The sequence below is a fragment of the Echiichthys vipera genome (genome assembly GCF_963691815.1).
Source record: "Echiichthys vipera genome assembly, chromosome: X".
In the NCBI taxonomy this organism is placed as follows: Eukaryota; Metazoa; Chordata; class Actinopteri; order Perciformes; family Trachinidae; genus Echiichthys; species Echiichthys vipera.
This window is the reverse complement of record NC_139825.1, coordinates 43,697,257-43,723,340: the sequence shown is the minus strand read 5'-3', so window position 1 is coordinate 43,723,340 and position 26,084 is coordinate 43,697,257. Positions and strand designations below refer to the sequence as shown.

At 43.4% G+C, this 26,084-nt stretch overlaps 1 protein-coding gene across 4 annotated transcripts in view; it reads left to right on the top strand.

The window, feature by feature from the left end:
* tasora (transcription activation suppressor a) overlaps positions 1-26,084 on the top strand; it is an 80,723-nt gene that overhangs the window by 26,668 nt on the left and 27,971 nt on the right. For 3 of the 4 annotated variants that reach the window (XM_083939084.1, XM_083939082.1, XM_083939081.1), the window contains exons 4-20: positions 961-1,033; positions 1,249-1,340; positions 4,286-4,417; positions 7,609-7,739; positions 8,848-8,879; positions 9,205-9,310; positions 10,887-10,990; positions 11,237-11,340; positions 12,313-12,385; positions 14,233-14,307; positions 15,599-15,795; positions 15,916-16,206; positions 16,319-16,505; positions 19,660-19,788; positions 21,627-21,781; positions 24,804-24,993; positions 25,625-26,083. In XM_083939084.1, the coding sequence (XP_083795210.1) occupies positions 961-1,033; positions 1,249-1,340; positions 4,286-4,417; positions 7,609-7,739; positions 8,848-8,879; positions 9,205-9,310; positions 10,887-10,990; positions 11,237-11,340; positions 12,313-12,385; positions 14,233-14,307; positions 15,599-15,795; positions 15,916-16,206; positions 16,319-16,505; positions 19,660-19,788; positions 21,627-21,781; positions 24,804-24,993; positions 25,625-26,083 (2,530 nt within the window). The remainder of the gene's footprint in view (positions 1-960; positions 1,034-1,248; positions 1,341-4,285; positions 4,418-7,608; positions 7,740-8,847; positions 8,880-9,204; positions 9,311-10,886; positions 10,991-11,236; positions 11,341-12,312; positions 12,386-14,232; positions 14,308-15,598; positions 15,796-15,915; positions 16,207-16,318; positions 16,506-19,659; positions 19,789-21,626; positions 21,782-24,803; positions 24,994-25,624; position 26,084) is intronic. The other variant, XM_083939083.1, reaches the window with a different exon arrangement.

Sequence of the window (26,084 nt, the reverse complement as noted above, 5' to 3'; positions counted from 1 at the left end):
TGCAGGCTGTCGTTTTGCCTTGAGTGCAAAATGCCAGGATACTTTGTTACTATTATACCCATTTTTTGCACTTTATTATTTATGTATTTATACCCGCTTTAATCAAATTCTGTGTCATGGCAATGTGGGCACTCGACAGTATGTATTAACGAACGGGAAATCCCAGTGGAACGCCGCCGAAAGCTGCTGCATGACATTTTACAGACTGCGGCAGAACGGACAGGAAGCAATGTGTTTTGCACAAGCTCCACCCACAGCAACTTCCTGGTTTGTGCCAAAAACTGCAGTTCTCCGAGCGTCCACTAGGAGTAGTTTGCACATAGAGCAGTTTCTCATTGACCCCCATGTTAAATAGACCGTTTTCACAGCATAATTAAACCTGTTTAAGGCCTGATACAAAAACTATTCTACTCTGTATTTTTAGGTCATATCTCCACGACAACAAGGAGGGGTTGAATTTTTTTGTACCAGGCTAGTTTTTATTTTATTGGAGGTTAAAGTTTATGAATAATTAGGGGCCTGGCCTCTTGAGTGACAGCTAGCATCTGGCCCTCACTTCTCCTCGGAGGTAAACGTCAGCCAGATGGACGTATCACCCTCCCCCCAACGTCACATACATGCCCTTTTTTGGTAAGAGGAGATGAGGCTGAGTCAAAGTCTGACAAGATGGCGACTCCCGTAGGCGAGGGCGATTGGATCAAGTTGAGAGAACAAACCTTGATGGAGAGGCTACGTACATCTCTATACAGTCTATGGTTTTGCATCATCCAGCGAACCACCAATGCACCACTTCAATGGGATTTCTGCCCCAGAGGAAAGATTAATACACACTGCCAACATTGCCATGACACAGAGCTTGATTATTATCAGCAAAATATCCGTTTAAGACCAGAATCTGTTGATATTTGATCCTTATCCTTTAACACTGATATTTGACCCAATGTATTCCGTCTGTTGTAGCTGCCCTGCCTCTGTGAGAAGGGACTGCTTGTGGGTCAGAGCTGGATGACAGTGCTGGGAAACCCCGGTAAAGGTAGGAGTGAACAGAAACACGCTGATACAACCTCAGCCTCACCTTTTCCATTCGTTTATTGTTCATTCTGAGTGTTTTTGTCTGCATCAAGAGTGTAATTTCAAGCCGTGAACACGTGCAGCAGTAAAACCCATCTAGTTATAAAGTTCTTTTACTTGCACACAAAGTAAGTGTCCGGTGATCTTAATGTTGTCCTTTTCTGTGTGTTTGTCCAGGAGTGTATCTGTCCAGGTACTCCGATCTACTTCAGATTAACCCCTTAACTCCTGGAGTCACGGGAGATATCATCATCTTCAAAGTAATGAAGGTAAATCAGCTCACCTGTTCACCTTTTCTCCACTTTGTTTTCATGTAGCTCTTCGTTTTGCTACTTTTATTTAACTACATGGATTATAAGGTCACAAACAAATCACTGTGAGGACTTTTTGTTTTAGTTCATAAGTAAAAGGATTTATGACTGAAACTCTGGGTTGCGATCATCGACTTGCAACTGCTTTCAGTTCCCAAGCAGCAATTTGCTGGACTATAAGGGCGCACTCACACTGTCCATCCATACCGTTCCCAAACAGGTTTTACGGGTAAAGCCTAGTTTGTTTGACCAGTGTGAGTGCAACCGTACCGCCTCTAGCTGCAGCACGCTTGCCGGCCACGGCCCGTTTGGGAGAGGTGGGCTTTTGTAGAGCGCGTTTGCACATGTACGAGCAGGAGTGTGCGCATGTGTACGAGCACGAGGCCAACGGCGGCTCTGACGTCATTTTATATGCGTACAAGTACCCTAAAGCCTGGGGCATGGTACGGACGGACAGTGTGAGTGCGCCCTAAGGCTGCATTGATTAGTCAATAACTGATAACTGATTTTTAGAAAATGACGTTTTCAGCCTCTCATATATGGAGATTTTCTGACTTTTCTCTGTTGCATATCAGTTCGTAAATACATCAGAGATGCGATTATAATCCACTTTTTAATGGATAAAGCCTCGGCCTGGACAAGAGGTCATCAGGTGGTCCCCAACCGTCATGGGGCGTTTCAACCCTTAACCACAACACCCTCAAGTTGGCGGGTCCGCAGTGACTGGCCAGGTATCATATTAAGTTAAATATCGCAAGACATCTAAAGACTTCACCTTGGACTCTGAGAAACGTTGATCGACGTTTAGTCTTGAAAATAATCGATATTGCCTCTGTGTTCATTAATGAAGTGGTCGGACTGCCACAAATGACGACGGGAGATAAGAAGCTCCTGAAACAAGGACATTTGCACTGGAAAAGTTATGATCTGTGACTGTAATTTTCTACCTGCTGAGACAATCTGTCTGCAAAACCTAAAGTGCGAGGTTGAACTAACACAGAGGGCAACATTTAAGCTAGTTCAGGTCAGTGAACTTCAACCCTGAACTTCTGGCGTGCGGCCAAAGGCGGACGTGAACAAAGACAACAGTCATCGCTGATTTTACAACTGGAAAACAGGCTGGGACCGTAATTAAATCATCATGACAGGGAAATGGTGATGGGTGCCAATAAAGATGGGCATTATGTTCCAGTAAACTGAATTAGACATGAAAGAAGACTTGGGGAAGAAGAGAAGAGAGGGAAACACATCTCAAGAGACAATTAACCGGTCACTCTGGTTGTGGGAGACGCTACTATTACTACACACTTAATCAAGTGTCTCTACATGTGTTTATAAGTGGACTCCTGCTAATGCTTAACAGTGGCATCAACTGGTTCAGCAGACACTCTGAGGGTGGAGGATGTCATGACCCAAACAGACCTGGAGTTAAAGAAGTGATGGAGCATTTTTGCTTCAGACTGCGATGCAGATCAGCGGAGCCGAAGCTGATTCACCCCGACACACAGCAGCCGCAATGTCAACATACTGATAACAAGCTCATGGATCATTCCTCCCTTCAGTCGCCCCTCTCTCCCCTGCTTCACCCTCTTTCAGAGTCACTAGTCACAGAACCATCAGAGAAGGCCTCACTAGGGGGGCGACTCTGACTCAGTGGTAGAGTGGGTCGTCCTCCATTCGAGAGATCTGCGGTTCGATCCCCAGTTTTCCCGGTTCACATGTCGAAGTGTCCTTGGGCAAGGCACTGAACCCTGAATTGCTCCTCGAGCTGCGCATGGGTGTGTAAATGTGGTGTGAATGGTCAGATTAGATGGTTCATAGATGTCCACTGCCATCTGTCACATTCACCCATTCACACAGACACTGTGAAAGCGCCTTGAGTAGTCAGAAGACTAGAAAGGTGCCATATAAGTACAAGTCCATTTACCATTTACTAGAAACTGATTGGGAAAGGGCAGGTGCTTTCAAAACATACCTGGCAGGTGATTGGATGAACAATCTGTCAATCAAACCCTCACAGAAGTCAATCAGGCGCAGAGAGAAAACATCTTTTCCATGAGAAACGGCCCTAATTTGCACGTGAGTCGCTTGAGCGGCCGTTTGACCGGCCATTTGTTTACCCTGTCGCAGAGCAGGGCCTTTTTTCTCCCCTGAGAGAAGCCCGGTTTCTGACCGTCTTATTTACTGTATGTATCATGTTTTATATATATGGACAGGCTGATTGTTTCAATTTCGCTGTACTTCTGAGGGCGCACTGACACTGTCCTTCCGCACCGCGCCCCGGGCTTTAGGGTACTTGTCCCCCCTCCCTCTCCCCTCGCTGGCCAACCGTTTGTACTCACACTGCCAGGGCCTTGGCCAATGCTTCTTGCCTGTCCATACGTCGTCGCGATGTGTCACTTTGTTTACAAATCTTTCCATTGACCTCTGAGTTTTTGTGCGTCTTGTCGACTGTTTTTGAATCTTTTCATCGAGCAAATCTGCAGTAAACACTCCACCTCCGCATCACACCAACGTGAACCTTTCACCGCCATTGTTGTTTTAAATGTCGGCGCATGGTCCCTCCTTCTATTTTCTATGTCCCAACAGGCGCACATAAAATGGCGTGAGAGCCGCCATGGCGTCGTGCTCGTACACGTGCGCAATCTCATGCTCGTACATGTGCAAACACGCTTTTCAAAAGCCCACCTCTCTTAGACGGGCTGTGGATGGCCAACTGGCTGCAGCTATGCGCGGAGCGGTTGCACTCACACTGGTCAAACGAGCGATGCTTTACCCGTAAAACCTGTTTTGGCCCGGTGCGGAAGGACAGTGTGGGTGCGCCCTTACAGTGACAATAAAAGCATTTCTGAACTGATCTTTTTTTTACTGACTGTGGAGTTTTATTCATCTTTCTTTTTCAGGGGAAAGTAAAAAGCATCTATGAAAACATGAAGAACCTCCTCGATCCAACGCCTCGCTTCGACAGCCACATCTCCAAGAACGCCAGCAAAGTCACATCTCTCACTTCCTACCGCGCCTTCGAACTCACACAGGTAAACACACGCACACGCACACACACACACACACACACACACACACACACACACACACACATTATTGTACTTGAATATAAAAGGGTTTTGCTGCGCTGGTCGATCAGATTTGATCTGTTGGACCGGTCATTCCCAGAACACGTGCGTCACAGGAGATTTTTATTTGGGCTAAACATATTAGAATAATTTAAATATCAGTATTTCAAATGCTGTGGTTGATAAAATACACAGTGATGTTAATTGTTTATGCAACAAACACTTTCACTGCCTGATTTAAGCTGAAACTTACGAGCCGAGGACAAATTAATGTTACAGTTTGAGGAAAAACTGCAGTAAACTGCAGTCGGGTCACCGCTCGAGTCACTCGTGAGGTTATTCAGGATTATTCCGATTATGGAAATCCACCACGATTAACGTATGTGTGTTTTGTTGTGATAAAAATGATTATGGTCCCATCCCTAAAGTGTATTTTATTCCACTGATGAGGTTTAAAAAAAGGAGAATGCACTTTTTTATGTCTCATTTATGTGTTTGCGTTATTTTTAAAGCAGAGGAAATAAAAATGAGAGCCTAACTCCATTACTTAACTCCATTTTAAAAGTGTTTATATATAGGCTATGTTTTCAAAATTGATCTTTTACCTCTTCAGGATAATATAAGGAAATGGCAGTAAAGTTAATTCATGCACAAATTAGCTGTTTTATGATTTACACATGAGGTTTATTGTGATTTGGGTCGCGATGGTTTGTCACTTTTTGTGTTTAACTAGTGAAAAAACACAGTTTAAGACAATAAAATACATTATTTACATGGTTTAAGCTGTTTTTAGTGATCAACAACAGGTTAAATTATAAAGAAATCAGGCAGTAAAGTTAATTTATGCACAAATTAGCTGTTTTATGATTTACACATGAGGTTTATTGTGATTTGGGTCGCGATGGTTTGTCACTTTTTGTGTTTAACTAGTGAAAAAACACTGTTTAAGACAATAAAAGACATTATTTAAATGGTTTAAGCTGTTTTTAGTGATCAACAACAGGTTAAATTATAAAGAAATCAGCATAAAATCTGAGAATGTGCCTCAGGGAGTCAGATTATAATGCTGTATTTGAAATCTTTCACCTTTTTGAGTTAGGTTTGGTTTATAAAGTCAATTTTTTTACTTTATTTTTCTTCCTGTTTAATCAAGTAATATATTGTAATATTCTAAATATGTTACACAGACTTAATAATTTGAAGGGCCAGCTACAGGAAGTGACACTCCCAAGCCTGGTTAACTAATAAAGGTCAGTAATGTCAGTAAAGAACGATAATATATGGAAATATTTCACAACAAACGACGATGATCCGACGCTGTTTTACGTGAAGAACGTGCAAAATAAGATTTCAGACATTATTTAAATGGTTTAAGCTGTTTTTAGTGATCAACAACAGGTTAATTTATAAAGAAATCAGGCAGTTAAGTTCATTCATGCACAAATTAGCTGTTTTATGATTTACACATGAGGTTAATTGTGATTTGGGTCGCGATGGTTTGTCACTTTTTGTGTTTAACTAGTGAAAAAACACTGTTTAAGACAATAAAAGACATTATTTACATGGTTTAAGCTGTTTTAGTGATCAACTACAAGGTTCATGTGTAAAGAAAACAGCATCAAATCTCAGAATGTGCCTCAGGGAGTCAGATTATCATCCTGTATTTGAAAACTTTCACCTTTTTGAGTTAGGTTGGGTTAAAATGTCTGTTTAAGACAATAAAATACATTATTTACATGGTTTAAGCTGTTTTAGTGATCAACAACAAGGTTCATGTATAAAGAAATCAGGCATAAAATCTCAAAGAGTCAGATTATAATGCTGTATTTGAAAACTTTCACCTTTTTGAGTTAGGTTTGGTTAATAAAGTCGATTTTTTTACTTTATATTTCTTCCTGTCTACTCAAGTTATATATTGTAATATTCTATATATTTTACACATACTTAATAATTTGAAGGGCCAGCTACAGGAAGTGACACTCCCAAGCCAAGTTAACTATTAAAGGCCAATAATGTCAGTAAAGAACGATAATATATGGAAATATTTCACAACAAACGACGATGATCCAACACTGTTTCACGTGCAGAACGTTCAAAATAAGATTTCAGACATTATTTAAATGGTTTAAGCTGTTTTTAGTGATCAACAACAGGTTAATTTGTAAAGAAATCAGGCAGTAAAGTTAATTTTTGCACAAATTAGCTGTTTTATGATTTACACATGAGGTTTATTGTGATTTGGGTCGCGATGGTTTGTCACTTTTTGTGTTTAACTAGTGAAAAAACACTGTTTAAGACAATAAAATACATTATTTACATGGTTTAAGCTGTTTTTAGTGATCAACAACAGGTTAATTTATAAAGAAATCGGCATAAAATCTGGGAATGTGCCTCAAAGACTCAGATTATCATCCTGTATTTGAAAACTTTCACCTTTTTGAGTTAGGTTTGGTTTATAAAGTCGATTTTTTACTTTATTTTTCTTCCTGTCTACTCAAGTTATATATTGTAATATTCTATATATTTTACACTTACTACTTATACTTATTTTATTTACCATGTGCATTGTATTCAACCTTGAACACTCTGCAAAACCATCTGAAACGTACCGCACTTCATCATTCGGACGATTTAAATCCATCGCTGCATCTTAGTTTACTTCAAACTGCTCCTGTTTTTAACTAGACTTCTCTGTGGTCACTTTACTTTTGTCTTTTTTGTATTTCTGATGTGCTTTTGTTTGTTATGCATTTCCTCAAATGTTTGTGTTTGGTCTTGGTTGCTCCTCAACATATTTCAGAGTTAAAATAAATAAAATAACATTTGTTCTGTGGCGTTGTGCTGCTCCAAAGCCTTTTTGCAGCCTGCGTGTCAGTGACAGGAAGTGTGAGAGAGGTCTGTTCGAGTCGATGCTTCGGGTTCTTTCCACAGGAAGTCGAATACGGAGGCGTGTAGGGTGGCGCTGCAGCTGTCCGCTGTTTTAGTAATCACATATCCCACCGACGATTCCACCGATTAATTGAGAAATCAGAAAAGAAACACAATGAGAAAATGATACATGACTCAATATTTGTACAATATAAAGTCGAATTGTCCCTTTTTTTTAAAGAAGTAACCCACGGTTTTGTACTCTGTTTCCTTTTTATTTATTTCAGCAATACTTCTACGAGTATTCCTTTGACGAGCTGCGGCAGCGTCCTCGCCATGTTTGCCCGTACGCCGTCGTCTCCTTCCACTTTAAAGGAAAAGACTCGCCACTTCCCAGCAAACCTCTGACCACCATCAGGTATGGACATCTGATCAACAATAGTGTCAATACGAATAATAATAATAATAGAAGTGGGTTTTTACCATAGACTGTATAAAAAAAGGTTTTTACCAGGGCTGCCCCCGACCAAAAAATCATTAGTAGACCAAAATTTCGTTGCTTGATGGTCGCAGGAAAAACAAACATTTGGAGCCATTTTGTTAAAAGGCTGGAGCGCTTTTAATTTGAAGGGCCAGCTACAGGAAGTGACACTCACTTGTTGTCAGTTTTTTTTACAAGACAGGGCCCAGACCAACTCTTAAAGGCCAATAATGTCAGTAAAGAACGATAATATATGGAAATATTTCACAAAAAACGAAGAAGATCCGACGCTGTTCACGTTCACCCCTGCACGAGGAACTTGACCTTTCATCTAAACATGTGAGTAACGTTAGCCTAGCCTAGCCTCCTGCTCATGGCGTCCACATCTCTCCTTGAGAAATCAGGTGTTTTGTGTTTTGTTTGTGTCTTTCTGACGATGATGGAAAACAACAAATGGGCAAATATTCAAATTAAATGATGCTGATGATTAAACAGAAGCAAACTTTTGCATTTCTGGTGCCCAGATAGATTTAAACCCCAGCCAAGATGCACTCTGATGGCGCCGGATCCTGGAAAGTACAACTAAGTCTAAGAGGGGGAGGGGATTATTCCCGCACACTAAGGAGACACATTAAAAGCACATGCGTTATTTTCACAACAGTATTTATTAATAAGCTAATATTCAAACCCAAATAGGCTATTTGTCATGGTTTATTGGGAGAGACCAAGCATCTATAGGTAAAATCAGACATTCAGCACCCCCAGAGACCCTCCAGAATGGAATAATCCATTGTTGCATAATCACATTTTGCGACGATTCGACTGAGATTAGTGGTCGAATATTCGGCTTTTCAGGGTCGCCCCTAATATGCATTTCTTGGTCGACCAGTGGACGTTATTTAGAGTGATAAGTCAAGTAATCGACACATATATATAAATATATATTATATCCTTGTGGAGGGGGCAGCCCTAGTTTTTACAGCACATTTTAAAGGATTGACTTGTTTGTCACCATTAACGATCTTGATCTCCGTTCGATGGACAGGTTGAACAGTCAGAACGCAGAGGGGAGCAAAGGTGAGTCTCTGTTCGCCCTTTAATCAAACTTAAATAAGATGATTCACACTTACAGCTGGGCACTAATGCAGATGTGCTGTCTCTCTTTCTCTCTGTCTGTCTCTCTCTTTCTCTCTCTCTCTGTCTTTCTCTCTCTTTCTCTCTTTCTTTCTGTCTCTCTCTGTCTGTCTCTCTCTCTGTCTCTGTCTCTCTCTCTCTCTCTTTATCTGTCTCTGTCTGTCTCTCTCCCCCTCTCTCTCTCTGTGCCCCCCCTCTCTCTCTCTCTCTGTCTTCCTCTCTCTCTCTCTCTCTCTCTCTCTCTGCCCCCCCCCCCCCTCTCTCTCAGGGCGTGCTCAGTTCACCGTGTGGACCGGTGATTTGGTGAACGGTGTCCACGTTCTCTTCCAGATCTGCCTTCGCTCCTTCTCTCCTCCCTTCCTGCCGCACAGACTGTGAGTCCCTGACACAACGTCTGCGACTTTGCAATACTTTGAAAATGTGACGACAGGATCCGAGTCGACAGTCTGGTCCGGCTGTAGAGATGAGACGTGGGACGTTAGCTCAGGAAATAACACCGACAGAATCACACTTTCAGTCTCCTTTCATTGTGAAGCTGCAGCAGGAAGTGTTGATCAAACATGTTCGATCATTTTCTGTCCATCAGTGTTTTGTTTCTGAGATTTATTGACTCTGCTCTGCCTCAGCTGCTCACCTTAGATTTTAGATAAACACATGTGTTTATATATCTGTATGACACCCCTCTTTAAAGGTGGAGATGTGTGTGTTCACGTGTGTAAACCCCTTATTTTGTTTATTTAATAATATTTTGTTACGTACGTTATTTAATTAGTATTTGTTATTATTTATGTACAAAGTTGTTTTTCCTTTTAGGGACAAAAAAAGGATTATATATATATCATTTTTAGTCATTTATTTTGAAATAGCTCTTTTTTTGGTCGTATTAGTGTAAACCAGGGTAGAAAACCTGTCTAATATCCAGACGCTCCCCTTTCTATTTAACTGATACGGGCCTAAGATGTTAAACATGTATTTTTATGATGTTTTCTTAACCCTGTAAAGCCTGACCCATGGAAAGTGAAGTCAGAAAATTCTAATTTTTTGGGACTGAAATGTTTATTATACCCTCAAACAAAATCCCAATTTTTTTTTTTTTTGCCACATCATTTTGTTTATGATGTATTTTTTGTATCACAATTGATACATAGGGGTTGTTTTGAGCTTTCTGTTCACAACTTATGTTAATTTTAGATACAAAAACAGAACATTTTGACAATATAGAGCATTTCAGGTAGTTTTGCTCCCGTCACAGCGTTCATCTTTGCCTTCCTCAACACATGCAATGAAATCGACTGATTGATATTTATTTTTCCCCACATAAAATGTAATTTAAGATTAATTAGAATAATCAAATCATCACGATAGTCCGTGTATTGTAATACATGTATTGATGTAGATTATATTACAAAATTGTGACGTGAGAGTTCAGGGATAAATCACCTTATATAGCAAATAGCAAATATGATACAAATGGTTTTATAGGGTTAAACTTAAACACTAAAATGTGTCTGTAGCGAACTCTAGGTTAGCGGTTATTATTAAAAGCTATAACAGTGCTTAACACCGCAAATACCTTTACCTTTGATGGTACGTGATGCTCAGGGTCTCTGCAGTCTTCTGTTTTTTGTTTTTGTCTCCTTAAGCTGCTACGGTGTGTGCGTGCGTGCGTGCGTTCGTGCATACGTGTGTGTGTGTGCGTACGTGTGTACGTTGGTGTGTGTGTGTGTGTGCGTGCGTGCATACGTGTGTGTGTGTGCGTACGTGTGTGCGTGTTGGTGTGTAAGCTTGTCGTTTTAAATGCGTCTTTTAAAGGTCGAGTCTTTTCTTTTTGCTGCTTTTAATGTTAAATTATTTTCTGCACTTTAAGGGATTGTACTGTAAATTTTGTTGTACTGGTACAATGACAATAAAGACAATTTAATTAAATTTAAGTTTCTTTGTCTCCTTCAGACCAGAGAAGTTGGAAATCGGTCGGTTGATGAGACTCAACCAGTTGACCAAGCACCTGCCCGCCGACCTGCTCTCCTACAACCTCTACAGCAGCAGCCAAGAAGGTGAAGCCAAATTAACCCTGCGTGATGAAACATTTCGCACCACGATGTAGCGGACCGGATTTACTCCAGGCTCAGTACAAACTGCTGTTATTTTGTGTTGACTTCCAGTTAGATCTGCAGTAATCAGCATCACAGGACGCCAATCATCCTTAGTGCGAAAGCAGAAAATGTGTTCTTTTGCTGTTAACATCGCTTCTTAATATGAGCAGAGATTTATCGAGATGTTGTGTGTTTTTGTGTGTGTAGTTGTGAAGAGCGGCCATTGCTGCAGCCTTCTGGAGGTGACGGACAGAAGTGGGTCTATGAGCAGCCTGGCGAAATTGCTGCAGGAGCTGGAGACAAAGGGAGTGGTGCGTTTGGCTCGCTGTAATATTGTAAAGTCAGTTTGTTTTGCTGTTTGAGTGCGTTCTGGGTGCTGATGCATGATAGGACCACTGCATTATATAACAGAAATAACAGGATCTTATAAGCACAAGACATTCGACAGCGTGATGACTGTAAATGTGGCGTGAGGACCTTAAGGGCGCACTCACACTGTCCTTCCGTACCGGGCCAAAACCGTTTTTTCAGCTAAAGCCTTGTGCGTTTGAGCAGTGAGTGCAACTGCTCTGCGCATAACTGCGGACAGCGGGCCGTCCACGGATACGAGCACGATGCCTACGACGGTTCTGACGTAATTTATGTGCGCCTGTTCGGACATAGAAATTAGAAGGAGGGACCATGCGCGGACATTTAACAACAACAACAACAATGGCGGCGAAAGGTTCACGTTGGTGTGATGCGGAGGTGGAGTGTTTACTGCAGATTTGGTTGATGAAAATATTCAAAAACAGTCGACAAGACGCACAAAAACTCTGAGGTCTATGGAAAGATTTGTAAACAAAGAGACGCATCGCGATGACGTCATCAATACGTATGACTTGTTACGGCGTGATGACGTATGGACAGCGGGAAGCATTTGCGCGAGGCCCAGGCAGTGTGAGTACAAACGGGCGCTGGGGGAGATGGAGGGGGGACAAGTACCCTAAAGCCCGGGCCGCGGTGCGGAAGGACAGTGTGAGTGCGCCCTAAGCCTCTTTACATTAGGGGACGACGCTCTAACCACTGAGCCACCAGCCGTCCCTCCTACTTTACTGTTTAAAACAAAAAAACTGTTCTAGCTAATGCCTCCTTTCACTGTTTTATCGTGAAAAACGTGCAATTAGGGTTTAGTTTATGGGATGACACCTTAATTAAAGCAAAACGATCGATGAAGGAATGAGTGTAAGGGAAATTAAATTGGAGAACAGCTGTTGAATGAGAGTCGTCTCTTCTCCCCTCAGGTTTTGGTGACTCCACTCACGGACAGAGGCTTTCTCTTCTTGATATCCAGCGTTCAGATGGCCACGCCCTCTGGTAAGATATGGGAAAGACGGGTGTACTGGTAAATGATGTATATATGTATATATTGGACAAGCCACGTGGTTATTGAGAAGTAAGACACAACAGTGTATCGCTGCGTCATGGGGAGTGGAATATTCTATGGAAAGGTGCTTTGATTTTGAATAAATTGATTGAAATGTTACGTTACATGCTGATTGAATATATGATACAACAGAGAAGATAAGATCTCCATGTTTGAGAGACTGAAAACTGAACTTTTGATGATTTACAGATGATCAAAATAGGTGATTATATTTCTGTTTACTTAGTTTTCCTTTAATCCTTCTGCAGAAATCTGTCTCAAAACATCAAGTTGGTTGTTTATAGAACAATAACATCTAATTTAATGTGATTAGCCATAATAAGTAGGGATGCTCGATATTGGCTTTTCTGCCGATATCCGATATTCCGATATTGTCCAACCCTTAATTTCCGATACCGATATATGCAGCCTTTTTACACCAACATCACATATCACCTATTATGGAATTAACACATTGTGCCTAATTTTATTGTGATGCCCCACTGGATGCATACATGAAGGCAACACGGCTTTTCAAATGTAAACACAGTCTGTACAAAATAAGTTATTGAAAAAAGTGCCATTCATTTAATTGTTTGTGTTTTTAGAGAGAATATTTTGCCTCAAACAACACTACAGACAACATCACAACAAGGAAGATGCATAGCTTCAGTCCAGAGTAGTAAACAAACATAGTCCTCTTTTTCCAGACTGAGTAACAACAGAGCCGTAACTTGACAAATAATACAATCAATAAATCAGCAGTCAAGCTCACCATGCTAACCTGTAGTGGATCTAACGGATACAGCACCAGAAATTAGCTTCTCGACGTGACTGTAAACAATGCTGTACAGTTCAGGTCAGCACTGGTCTGAGAAATACTTGTGACTGGGCGTTATACAGACATAACGGGGCTCGAGGAACTCCGCACGTTTGGTGAATCCGGCATCTTGAACGATAGAAAAAGTTTGTTTCTCGGTGTCGGCTGTTGCTTCTTCTCATCACTTTGCTGCACAGATGTAGCGTATCACTCCGCATGATTCTTCTTGAGGTGGATGATCAAATGTGATGTATTAAAGGAAGACGCCTTGCAGTCATTGCAAATCGCAAATTCACTGTTAGTAGATGACACTTGGAAATACTTTCAAACCATGGACATCTCATGCACCGGGAGAGCTGAAGCTTGTTAGCCACGGTTAGCAACCTACGAGTCTAGCGTGTTGTTGTCGTTATACGTCATCAAGCACGTTCCTGTAAACGTCCCATGTTGCATTCATGCAGACCCGTAAATGCTGAAGCCTACAGAACAAACATCGGTTGTAAAAACCCGATACCGATAATTCCTGATATTGCATTTTTAACTCAATATCGACATCCCTAATAATAAGTTAACTGAATACTAGAGTATTATTCTGTATACAAGTATGTAGTTGTATACAGTTGTAAGGTACTCGAAAATAATGAAAAAAGCACCTTGAAATGCTTGAAAAGTGCTTGAATTTAACTGTGGAACTGTAGGAACCCTGCTTATATTAGATTCCTTTAAACTCATCACTACATGTATTAATTAAGTCTGGACGGTTTGGATGAAATACCCTTCGATCATGTTTTTCCCTTAATTTCTGACACAGGGTGTGAGAACTAGCCGTTGTCTGTACAAAAGTAATGTTGTTGAAGTGTTTAGGGCCAAAATGAATCAAGACAAGTTTGATATTCTTGTTGTTTAGATGTAATTATGAAGCATAGCAGAATGCGCTACAGCATAATACTAAGAATGACAATGTTTTTGTATTTTCAGAGAGGGGAGAGAGCTGGAAGAGGTGTCTTCAGGCCTTGTTTGTCTTCCCAGAGTCCAGAGACGTGGCCAAGTCCAGTGAGTAATAAAGGGACTGTTGGGGGGTGTTGGGGTGATTCATTTACTATATTTTTTTCCAAATCATGTATGTAATTTTAGCTGATACAGATCTTTTATTTTGCAGTCTGTTTATTCTGTGTGTTCATCTTTACACATTAGAAAAACAATAGTTTTAATTACAATACCAACCCCTTACCCCCATCCCTCCAGCACCCAGCCCCAGCAGATGGACATGTATAGTTAAAAGTAAATCAGGGCGCACTCACACTGTCCGTCCGTCCCTTGCCCCGTGCTTTAGAGTACTTGTCCCCCCCTCCAGGCCCGTTTGTACTCACACTACCTGGGCCTCGGAGAATGCTTCTTGCTGTCCATACGTCATCACGCCGTAACACATCACACGCATTGATGACGTCATCGCGATGCGTGGCTTTGTTTCCAAATCTTTCCATAGACCTCAGAGTTTTTGTGCGTCTTGTCGACTGTTTTTGAATCTTTTCATCGACCAAATCTGCAGTAAACACTCCACCTCCGCATCACACCAACGTGAACCTTTCACCGCCATTGTGTTAAATGTCCGCGCATGGTCCCTCCTACTTTCTATGTCCAAACAGGTGCACATAAAATGACGTCAAACCGCCGTAGGCCTCGTGCTCGTACACGTGCGTGTTGGCAGGTAGTAAGAAATATAAATAAATTAAAAATAAATAACCGGTAAAGGTCCATTTAAAATGTGCTCAGATCGAGTATTTTCTCTTCCTTTGGTGACTCATCCTGCACTCGTTTACTGTGTTTACAAAAGTTAATACAATAAAATGAGACTTTGGGCAATGTGTTAGTCGCATCAGTCATATAAAACCGTACTTCACTGCTTGTGGCTACCAGAGCGTTATGGGACAAGATAGAAAATGATGTGTGTTTAGATATCAGTGGGCAAAAGGTTGTTTTCATATCCCAAAAAATGTTTCTGTCGCTAAACTCTAGCCCAACGCTCTGTTATGCAGTCCAATTAAACGCAAACGCTTTGATTTAAATCCCTCTTGTAACTGTGCACTGCTCTAATGTTTCCATTTCACCGCCAACAACACTGTTACTTCTGTCTCACTGAGACTTTAAAGTCTTCATAGAGCTGCAGAGTTGAGAGGTAATTCTCTGCTGGTCTGAGACTACGAGCAATGGCTTCATGATCACACTGTTACACATCAGTCAGTTGAGATAAACAATGTTAAATAAGCACAAAGGATTTAGCTGTGGCGGCTAAACAACACCTGCAGTTGATGTTAATATTGATGTTTTATTTTCTTTCCTGTAGCAGTAAGGTGTGCTTCCTCGTCCCATGAGGCCTCCGAGTCGTTGATGTCCGGCTGCCCGGTGATGCCGAAGCTGAGGCAGTTTATTCCAGCGTTGCATCATGCCTTGGTCAAGATTCGTGTCAGCCCTCCTCCCGAGCTGTCTGCCGGCGTGGAGCTCATGGCACGGGAATACCTCAGCGGCCTGAAAGAGGGCAAGGTACGACTTTTTTAAATAATTTAAATTGTAGGAGTGTCTGCATACTTTTGGCCTTTTAGTCTATATGTGTTTTACATGTGTTCTAACATCAAAGCACATATTTCTGTCTTTGCTCTCCAGGTTCGGCAGTACCCCATGGGCGAGTACGATTCCAAACTAGATGAGCAAGAAAAGCTGTTGTCTGTTCCTGAATACCCCCTGGTGAACATGGACAGTTATCTGCTCGCCTACACGTACAAACCAGCCATCTACCAGCTGTCGGTGGCTCGGGCCAGGCTGATAATGGAGGAGCACGGCGACCCTGAGGAGCCACAGGAGGCGAGGCCCAGGAAGAGCGGCGGAGGCCAGAGAGAGGCGATGGGGAATGAGGAAACCGGCAACGCTGGAGACAGACATACAAACAATAAAAAGGTGAAAACTGACATTTAGGGAACGATGACTACCAAAACTATGGTGTTAGTGTTCTGCAAGACTCTTGTGATTTCTTAATTTCAGCTTAAATGTGTTTTCTTTTGTTGCTCAGATGCAGCAGCTGATCGACTTGGTTTTGACCTGTAAGAGGGACGCAGAGAGCGAGGTGAGGAGGGAGGAAGGAAGAGGAGGAGTAAAGGTGTCGGGGAGAAAGAGGAAATTGGAACAGGAGACAGCAGAGAGGACGCTTCTGTTCCTGAAGGCATCACAGGAACCTGGAAGACACAGCCGGACTCAAGGTGAGGCAACACAGTTTTCACCTGCATCGCAGCCATCTTCTCACCCAGTAGAGCCTGATGGATGGTGTTGAATGTACTGGAGAAGTCAAAGAACATGACTCTCACAGTGCTCACAGGTTTGTCCAGATGACTGTAGACTCTGTTCAGCAGGTAGGTGATGCAGTCCTCAACTCCCAGACAGGGCTGTAGGCGAACTGTAGTGGATCAGTGAAGGGCCTGACCATACGCCTTAGCTGCTCCAGGACAAGTCTCTCCATGGTCTTCATGGTTTGGGACGTCAGGGCCACAATCTGTAGTCCTGAGGGCCACTGGGACGCGGCGTCTTCGGCACAGGCACGAAGCAGGAGGTCTTTCACAGCACAGGGACTCTTTGGAGGTGCAGGCTCAGGCTGAAGACTTGACCCAGTACTCCACACAGCTGGGGGGTACAGGCTTTAAGCAACCTGGGAAAACACCATAGGGGCCTGCAGCTCTGTCGGAGTGGGGTCTCGTCAGCTGTCTTCTCACCAGGTCAGGCATGAAGGACACTGTAGAGGTGTCTTTTGGGGGAGGGCTGAGGTCGTCAGGTTGTGGAGGACATGATGTAGAGCAGGGGGAGGGGTGGAATAGGTAGATGTGAAGTGATGGTGGAGACGAGGGGTCTGTAAGGAGGAGGAGTAGGGGGAGGTAAAGGGGCAGTGGTTGAGGGGCCGGCAGCATGGGAGTCATGCGGGGGATGGGCCGCAGTATCAAACCTATTGAAAAATAGGTTCAGTTCGTTGGCCTGGTCCACACGGCCCTCCAACCCTGTGATACCAGTCTTCTGGGACTCAGTGATGTTTCTCATGCCACTTCACACCTCCTTCATGTTGTTTCGCTGGAGTTTGTTCTCCAGCTTTATCCTATAATTGTCTTTAGCCTCCCTGATTTTAAGTTTCAGTCCTCCTGCACCTCACCACGTTTGCCATCTCTGAATGCTCTCTTCTTTTCATTCAGGATGTCCTTAATGTCCTTGGTGATCCAGGGTTTGTTGTTGGCGTAGCGGCTTAAAGTCTGAGCTGGGACATTGCAGTCCACACAAAAATGTATGTAGTCCGTGATGCACTCAGTGAGCCCATCGATGTCCTCCCTGTGGGGCTCACAAAGTGCAGGCGGGTCAGTCACTTCAAAGCAGCCCTGCAGTGTCTCATAAGCCTCCTCAGACCTTCTCCTCACAGTCCTTGTGGTTGTAGGCTTCCTCTTCACCAGAGGCACATAGCAGGGTTTGAGGTAAACCAGGTTATGAGCTGACCTGCCCAGAGGGGGAAGAGAAGAGATGTATGCATCCTTAATGATAGCATACATCAGGTAAAGAGTTCTCTCCTCTCTGGTAGGACTACTCATGTACTGTTGGAACTCTATGCAAAGTGACGTGCTTAAAGTCTCCCGACATGTTGATGAGGGCACTGGGGTGTTGAGTCTGGAGTCTGGAGATGGTGGTGTGTATGATGCTGCAGGCAGAGGGAGGGATATACAGAACAACAGGATGACATGTGGGATCTCTCTGGGCAGATGGTATGGACGGAATCCAATGGCAATCAGTTCAACATCCGGGCTACAGAGCTGTTCTTTAATGGTGATATGACCAGATAACACCATCTGTTGTTTACTAGAACGGCAAGCCCCCCTCCTTTCCTCTTATCGCTTTCGGTGCAGTCCCGGTCAGCCCGAATGGGGTGGGAGCCATCCACGATGAAGTTCTGGTCCGTGATGTCCCTGTGCAGCCATGTCTCTGTGAAACACATCTGACTGTACTAACAGTACTCCGGGTGGCTCCGCGTTAGCGCTGTTAGTTCATCCATTTTGTTGTACAGAGATCGTACATTTCCCATAACACAGCAGAGACACGGCTTAAATCTTCTCCTCTCCATAAACCCGTCCCGTCTCAACCCTCTTACTGCCTCGATGTTGCTTCCTACCTCTGCGTCCCCGGTGTGGTTTTCTCCAGAGTTAGGGTGGAATATCCACTGGTCTGGCTGCTATGCCGGCCGGCATTAGGGCGATAAGCTGTTCTCCGGAGTAAGCAAAGACAGCGTGTCCCAGTGGAAGCGGCATTGATAAAAAACGCACAAAAAGAAACAGAAAACAATCCAAAGTAACCTCATTGTAGAGGACAGAAGTTCACCGAAGTTAGGGTGAAGAAACGGAACAAACAAAGGAGAATAGAAGTTAGGAAAGTTTTAAAAAAGCTCAAAGACTGGAGTAGTAACAGGCCACTTGCACTTGAATGACCATCCAAAACTGCTTTTTTAACAACTACTACTGCTGAAAATAACACCAGACCTCTGCAGTAGCATGAGAAGAGTCCGTACACATAAAACAAAGCACAAACGACTTGGAGAACGCGGAGTTTATTAAAAAAGACGCTACAAGCACTAGCAGCGGGCTACATCCATACTGAGAGGCAGCCTAAACAAGTCGACTACCTATTGGGGTTCAATCGAACTGAACTCAGTAAAGCTCCTCGATGAATTAGAAAAATGGCCCCCATGTTTTCCAGAATTCTTTCAAAGAAGCTCACAATGAAACCCTGAGTTGTTCCAGTGCCTGATCCAATGACAAAAGGCGGGAGGAGAAGGAGATTTCCATTTAAGCAAAAAAAGTCTTCTCGCTATGAGTATTAAGGACCAGAATATCTTTCATCAACGTGGATGAAGAAGAAGAAGAAGAAGAAGAGGAAGAGGAAGGGGAAACACCAAATACAAAATGGATTAGGATCTACTTTTTTGGCGGCGACTTGAGTAATCTTTTGAAAATCTCTCTGTGATGGGGGGCTAACACAAAACATGTGATAAGGTCGGCGGGGGCCTGATTAGGTTTGATTTGATTTGTCTGTGTAAAATCAGAATTTAAATGTTGCTCAGTTTCAGGCGGATGTAGGTAAACTGTAAGAAGGCGTCTGTAATCTGTGACAGCTGAAGGTTTTAAAATGTTCTATAAACTTTTGCATGAAGTCAAGAAGCGGTTTTAACTTGTACTCACACATCTCTTTCCCTCAACATTTGCTTTCCCTCTCCAGTTTGTGTTTTGCTTTCAGTCCGAACATCTCAAAAGATGATTTACTTTTCTCCTTTTTATTGTTCATCTTATAATCGGCGGTTGACCGACCTGTTTTCTCTCTGCTTTGGGCTCCCAGTCGAGAAACGGCAAGCCTCTGGCTCTCCTGGCTCTCTTGCGTCTGTAATCAGCTCAGTGGATCTGAAGGAGGTTGATCTGAGGGAAGATGGGTCTGAACCAGCTGCTAAACTTCTCAGGCTGCTAACAGGTGACTGGATATGGTGACTTTCTTTCTACTCTACTAGCTTCAACCTTTTATTAATACTCTTTTCTGTTTATTCTTTCACACTGTCTGATTCTAGTTGGTAAGGATGGGAATTGATAAGATGTTATATATATACCAATGCCGCCACCGACTCTGCTTATCGGTCTGATTCTTTATTGATTGTAAATGCGTCTGAAACTGTCTTATTATCCGAGTCTGAAAACAGTGTCGATGACAGAGAGAATATTTCTTCAGTGTTTGTTTTTATTTAGGCAAACCCTTCCTGCGCGGCACTGATGTTACAATAACAGGATACTTACCCGTGGTAACAGACGTGCTGCTCGGTTGGGAAGCTGTGACTCGTGCGCAGAATTTTAAAATATATTACATTCCTGGAATTTAATTACCTTGCACAGCAGATAAAATCCCGCAGTACACGAGACCATATGAGAAATGCGTTCACACGTCAGATGAAAATCCATCTTGTCAGGCTCCGATTAATGTGTTTCGGCTGGAAGTCATCAGGCCAATCAGCATCCTGTGAGGAGCTACTGGCAGTTGAGGGGGGAGCGGGAACGGGAGGCGACCGCTTGTTCTAAACAACAACAGCAACTCCTAAAGATGTTAGCTTAGACGCTGAAATAGCATCAGTTTTATCAGAACCGGAGAGTTTTTCTTCTGAAGGAATTTCTCGATGGAAGTTTTCGCTCTTCTCCTTCTCCTGACTTCAGCGAGAGTTTGATTGACAGATGGTTCATCCAATCAGCTGCCAGGTATGTTTTTAAAGCACCTTCCCTTTCCAAATCGGTCTCTAGTGAGGCCTTCTCTGGTGGTTCTTTGTCTTTCTTTGGCAAGTCAGTAAGGAATTGAAGCCCATGTTGCGTAGAAAGATCTTTCAGCTTATTGCTTACTTAATGAATGATCCCTTTAGGGCGCACTCACACTGTCCTTCCGCACCGCGCCCCGGGCTTTAGGGTACTTGTCCCCCCTCCGTCTCCCCCCGCTGGCCAGCCCGTTTGTACTCACACTACCTGGGCCTCGCGCAAATGCTTCTTGCTGTCCATACGCCATCACGCCGTAACACGTCACATGCATTGATTGACGTCATCGCGATGCGTCGCTTTGTTTACAAATCTTTCCACAGACCTCAGAGTTTTTGTGCGTCTTGTCGACTGTTTTTGAATATTTTCATCGACCAAATCTGCAGTAAACACTCCACCTCCGCATCACACCAACGTGAACCTTTCACCGCCATTGTTGTTGTTGTTAAATGTCCGCGCATGGTCCGTCTTTTTTTTTTTTTCATATGTCCGAACAGGCGTACTTAAATGACATGAGAGCCGCCGTAGGCCTCGTGCTTGTACACGTGCAAACGCGCTCTAAAAAAGCCCAGCTCTCTCAAACGGGCTGTGGACGGCCAGCTGGCCACAGCTAGGTGCAGAGCGGGTGCACTCACACTGGTCAAACGCACTAGGCTTTACCCGCAAAACCTGTTTTGGCCCGGTGGAGAAGGACAGTGTGAGTGCACCCTTATAGACATTACAAACTGCACTGTCGTCTTTAGCCACGCTTCGGGTCTTTTCTTCCTCTTCGCCATGACTTCTTGTTGTTGCAAGTTTGTTATGCAATGTGCAACTGTCGTAAAACCACGGCTGCATCGATAAAAGGAATTGATAAGCTCAGATACGATTCATATACAAACCAATTTGTTCCTGGTTCTCTATTCCCGTCCTTACCAGCTGGTCATGTTGCATCATAACACTAGAAGGAGATGGCAGGAAATCATTGAAAATGATTGATGATAACGTATCTTAAAATGAATGTTTCCCTCACACTGACAGACCTCAGCCAAGCTGCCAGAGGAACAGCCAATCAGAGCCTGAATGAAGTGCACGAGGAGGGGCAGAGGGAATCCTTTCCGTTTAATAGGTTAGCCATCAAGCTGGGTCTCCCCACCAACTGTGACATCGACCTGAGGAAGCAGGAGGAGCTCGAGGTAACTAAATATTGGTGCATGATGGTGTGTTTTCCTCAAATTGAATGCACGGATACTCTACATCAGCTGTTGTCACCTGTTCTTTACAAACAGCTCAGTCACATTATCTTATTCCTCATCACCACGGCATCGTTCAGCTCGACTCAACACACTTTTGGTACCAGGTGCTTTTCCCTGTTCTGTTCTCGATTGGGGATAGTTCACGCCACAGCAACGCCCCCAGATGTCATCTTTGAAGAATAAAACCATTACTAACGCCGTTAATTTTTCAGTAACGGAGTTATCTAACTAATTACTTTTTCTGCCGTTACTGAACGTTAAATGCGGTGCATTACTATGAATTGGTTGAAACAACTGCGTAATCCGAACGCAACCCTGGCTCCATGATCCAAACACAAACTGTTAGCGAGGAGACCAGGTGGCTTAACAACCAGATAAGCGATTGGCTAAGGCAGAGACATGTTTTGTGGTAGCCAATCAAAGCCAGTGTTTTAACACACAAGCCAAGACGCACGCACACCAAACTGATTCGAAGAAACAGCAGAAATGGCGAGTCTGGAGATATAAGCACTACTTCAAATTCATTGCGGTCAAAGGCAAGAACATGCGTGTAGTACATTATGTCAAGAAGCAAAGACTATGTCGACATCTGTTGTAAGCAACTCTAATCTAGTGAAGCATCTCACAACGACACACGCGTCACATCTTCAAAATTAGTGGCCAAGAACACCGATACCTCCACCCCCCAAAGAGGAGCAGGCTGTCTGACAAGAGGTTTGAAATGCTGCTGCTTCTTAGATACAGTCAGTTGTTTGAAGGGCAGGATGGTTAGGCTACATGGGTTAGCCAGATACATGACGGCTACATGAATAGATGAGAGTTTTGGAAGGAGTGTATGGATGGGTAGATGAATATCTTCAAGCTATAGTTCAATCTTTAAAAGCACCCCATGTTGCTTAACTGTTTACTTTTTTAATGAAGGAAATACTTGAAATACAGGAGCCTGTGTCTTCCAGACTATTCGTCTCAGGTTGTGAGAGTATTTATTGAATTGCTACGGTTACTGTAGTTACTGTTTCGTCCCTTCCATAGTGTAACAACTGTATTAGTGCAATAAATCATTTGAAGCTGTTGAAATATTAGTTTTGGGGAGAGCGTTTAGTCAGCCTGCCATCTTGTCTACATGCAGACCGGAAGTGTCCCAGACGTCATCTTAAACACGATACTCGCTGAATCCTTTCATCCGCATCCAAACAGAGGAACGACTGCACTTTGTCAATTGCACGGTACAGCAGATCGCACATCTTTGTGGATTATTAATCGTAATTGTAGCCTATGTCTTCTGTAGATTTCACACAAAGATTCTCCTACAATAGGAACAAAAAGTAATCTCAAGTTTATCGCAATCCGTATTTTACCACCCTTTAACCGACTTTTCAAAACAGACAACATATTGTATAAATAGACCGACACGTTGATCATGATGGTCATTTTACCGTGGCACAATGAGATGCATCGATTGTTGGGTTTGGAAAACATTTAGGTCGCTGGTGTTTGTTTGTTTTTGTACAATCTGGGTATTAGTATTAATCTTTATAGACAAGATGACTGCATTCGAGTAAATTAATCTCTGCCTGACCTCATGTTTAATCGGGTTATTTCTTCATATCCCTGCCAATATGTTGCTTTGATGGTTCATACTGGGGTGGACGGATAAGACAAGTATTACTATAAATCTGTTGTGAGAAGCATAGGACGCATACAATACGCTTGCAGTACACCACTGCCAGGTGGTTTTCACCTTATGGGTCTCTGGGTAGCTTCAGCGTTATCTTTGACATCTTTGACGAGTCACTCGGCGGCGAAAACAAAACACGGGACTCCTCCGCTGCTCTTAATTTGTCTTCTACTGTAGCTGCATTCACCAGATATCTTCACACATATCTTGAGAAACGTTATCTCTCCTCTGCTGTGATGGCTCTCTCTCTCATTCACTCAGAACACAACTCCTTTCACATTTTCATGTAATTTATTGGTAATGTCCCCACAGAAGAAGGCTGCGTTGCTCTGTCTTTTGACTGGCACACCTACTGATGTTGTCAAGCTTGATCCTGTTTGGACGCTGTCAGTCGAAAATAGGCTGTAGACAGGAAATCTAATTGAGCATGGAGCAATTTTTAGCGGGGCGAACGAACAGCTCAACGCTCTACATGACGGTGCTCTTTCACCAATCAGTGTCCTGCAGTGTTTTATCTCCACCTCCTAGTGTCGGCTCAGCTCGCGTGGAAACCTCGCCCGCTGTGGTATCAAAAAAGTACCCAGTACTATTCACAACCTTTGCTAATGAAAAAACAAAAAAGAGCGAGTCGAGTGAAGCCGTACTATACAGTGGAAATGCAGCAATAGTGTACAGTAGGAACCCAGCTAAGACTTAGATGCTGTGCACATGTGCAGTAAAAGTATAAGAAGTCATGACTCTCATCATGTTAATATCACTTTATCTTCTTTATCCCAGTGGGAACTTTGTATTAATGTCTTGAAAAAGTCCCTGGTGCTGCTATTTATAGCTACAGTTTACAAGACATCACATGCTGATCAAACTATTGCGTTACTTATTAGTTATAAATATTCTCAAAGCAATTTCAGTCAAAAGCAACTGGACTTGGTTATTTGTCTAGGAAGACGTTTCACCTCTCATTCAAGAGGCTTCATCAGTTCATGTACGCATCTGACCGCATGGGACTGGTCCCAGCCTGGTCAGATGCGTACATGAACTGATGTCTTCCTAGACAAACAACAAGTCCAGTTGCTTTTGACTGAAATTGCTTTGAGGATAACGACGACCTGGACGAATGAGAACATTCACAGGCTAGTTATAAATATATTTTTTGTAATTCAACTTAATTAAATTGGTACTTCATCTACACTAGTTGTTTCCTCTGAAACAATTGAGCCTCCTTTCTTTCCTTGACCCGCAGGAACGTTCAACAAAGTGTGTGTGGTTTTTTGTGTGTGTGTGTAGGAGCAGACGGCGGGCAGCATCAGCAGTTTGGAGGGATTCAGTCCTGGTTCCCACAGCGGGGAGATGATTCACCACGGAGCAGCAGGTAGAGGAGGAGGTGGAGAGGAAGGAGGGCTGCAGAGCAAAACAGGAGGATACAAAGAGGAGGAGGAAGAGTGGGAGATCCCCTGGGTCCTCGTCCCCATCACAGGTCTGTCTGTGTGCCCTGTCAGGGTGCACATCAAATAAGTCATTAGTATTCTGCTTTAAACCATATTTGTTGCCATTTAAGCCTTTCAAAAACATATATTGCGATCTAAGAACTGTTTTCTGCTTGCTGCACACAAAGAAAGAGAGGTACTAACCGGCCAAATGGTCCATCAGCAATCTGCACCATGAATTACATCTAATAAGCTAAGTAATATAAAACATGACAGCAAATGTTCGAAGCTTCATTTGAAGCCTCAGTAGAATCTTCAAATGTCAAAAATGATATTTTGGTACAGCCCTACAAACATTAACACCAGCCTGCATTCATCTTGATCATAATATCAATGGAAAATCAAGCAATAAGACAAAAGAGAGAAACAAAGGGGTGATAAAGTCCCCTGTCTCCAAACTCACAGGGAGCCACGATAAGGAGCCACAGGGTTTTATTATCTGCTTCTTTAAATGTTTCCAGAGAAGCTTAGTTCACTGTCCCGCCCTGAAACATCAGGTCACAGTTGATGGTGAATCACAGAAATGTTTTACTAAACAATATGTTGCTTTACGACTTATGGACCAAACTGCAGAAGTGTCGAGAATGAAAGAAGAAAGTTAACTCTGAACTCTGTCTTCAGGTTTGTGTTCGCTGAAGTACACCCAGAGAGACCGAAACATCCCTCAGGACCCTCGTTTCCAGCACCTCGCCAAGGCAACAGGCATCACCCCAGCAACCAAAGCTTCCAGGAAAAGCCCCTCCCGGTCTCCTGAGCGAAGCCCTCCTCCCTCCCCCATGCTCCAGTACCCATCCCCAGACCCCAGCCCTCCTGCGTCACCCTCCCAGTGCCCATCTCCAGAGCCCAGTCCTCCGCCTACCCCGTCTCAGTGTCCGTCCCCGGAGCCCAGCCCTCCCCCCTCTCCCTCCAAATGCCTGTCGCCTCTACCTCGTCCTTCCCAATGCCGGGACCCTCGCCTCATCCGCCTCGCCTCACCCTCCCGGTGTCAGTCCATGGAACATAATGAGCTCAGCACGGTTAACAAGGACCACAGTGGTGCTTACGAGCACTCAACCCCCACAAACTCCCGGGAGTTTTCAGG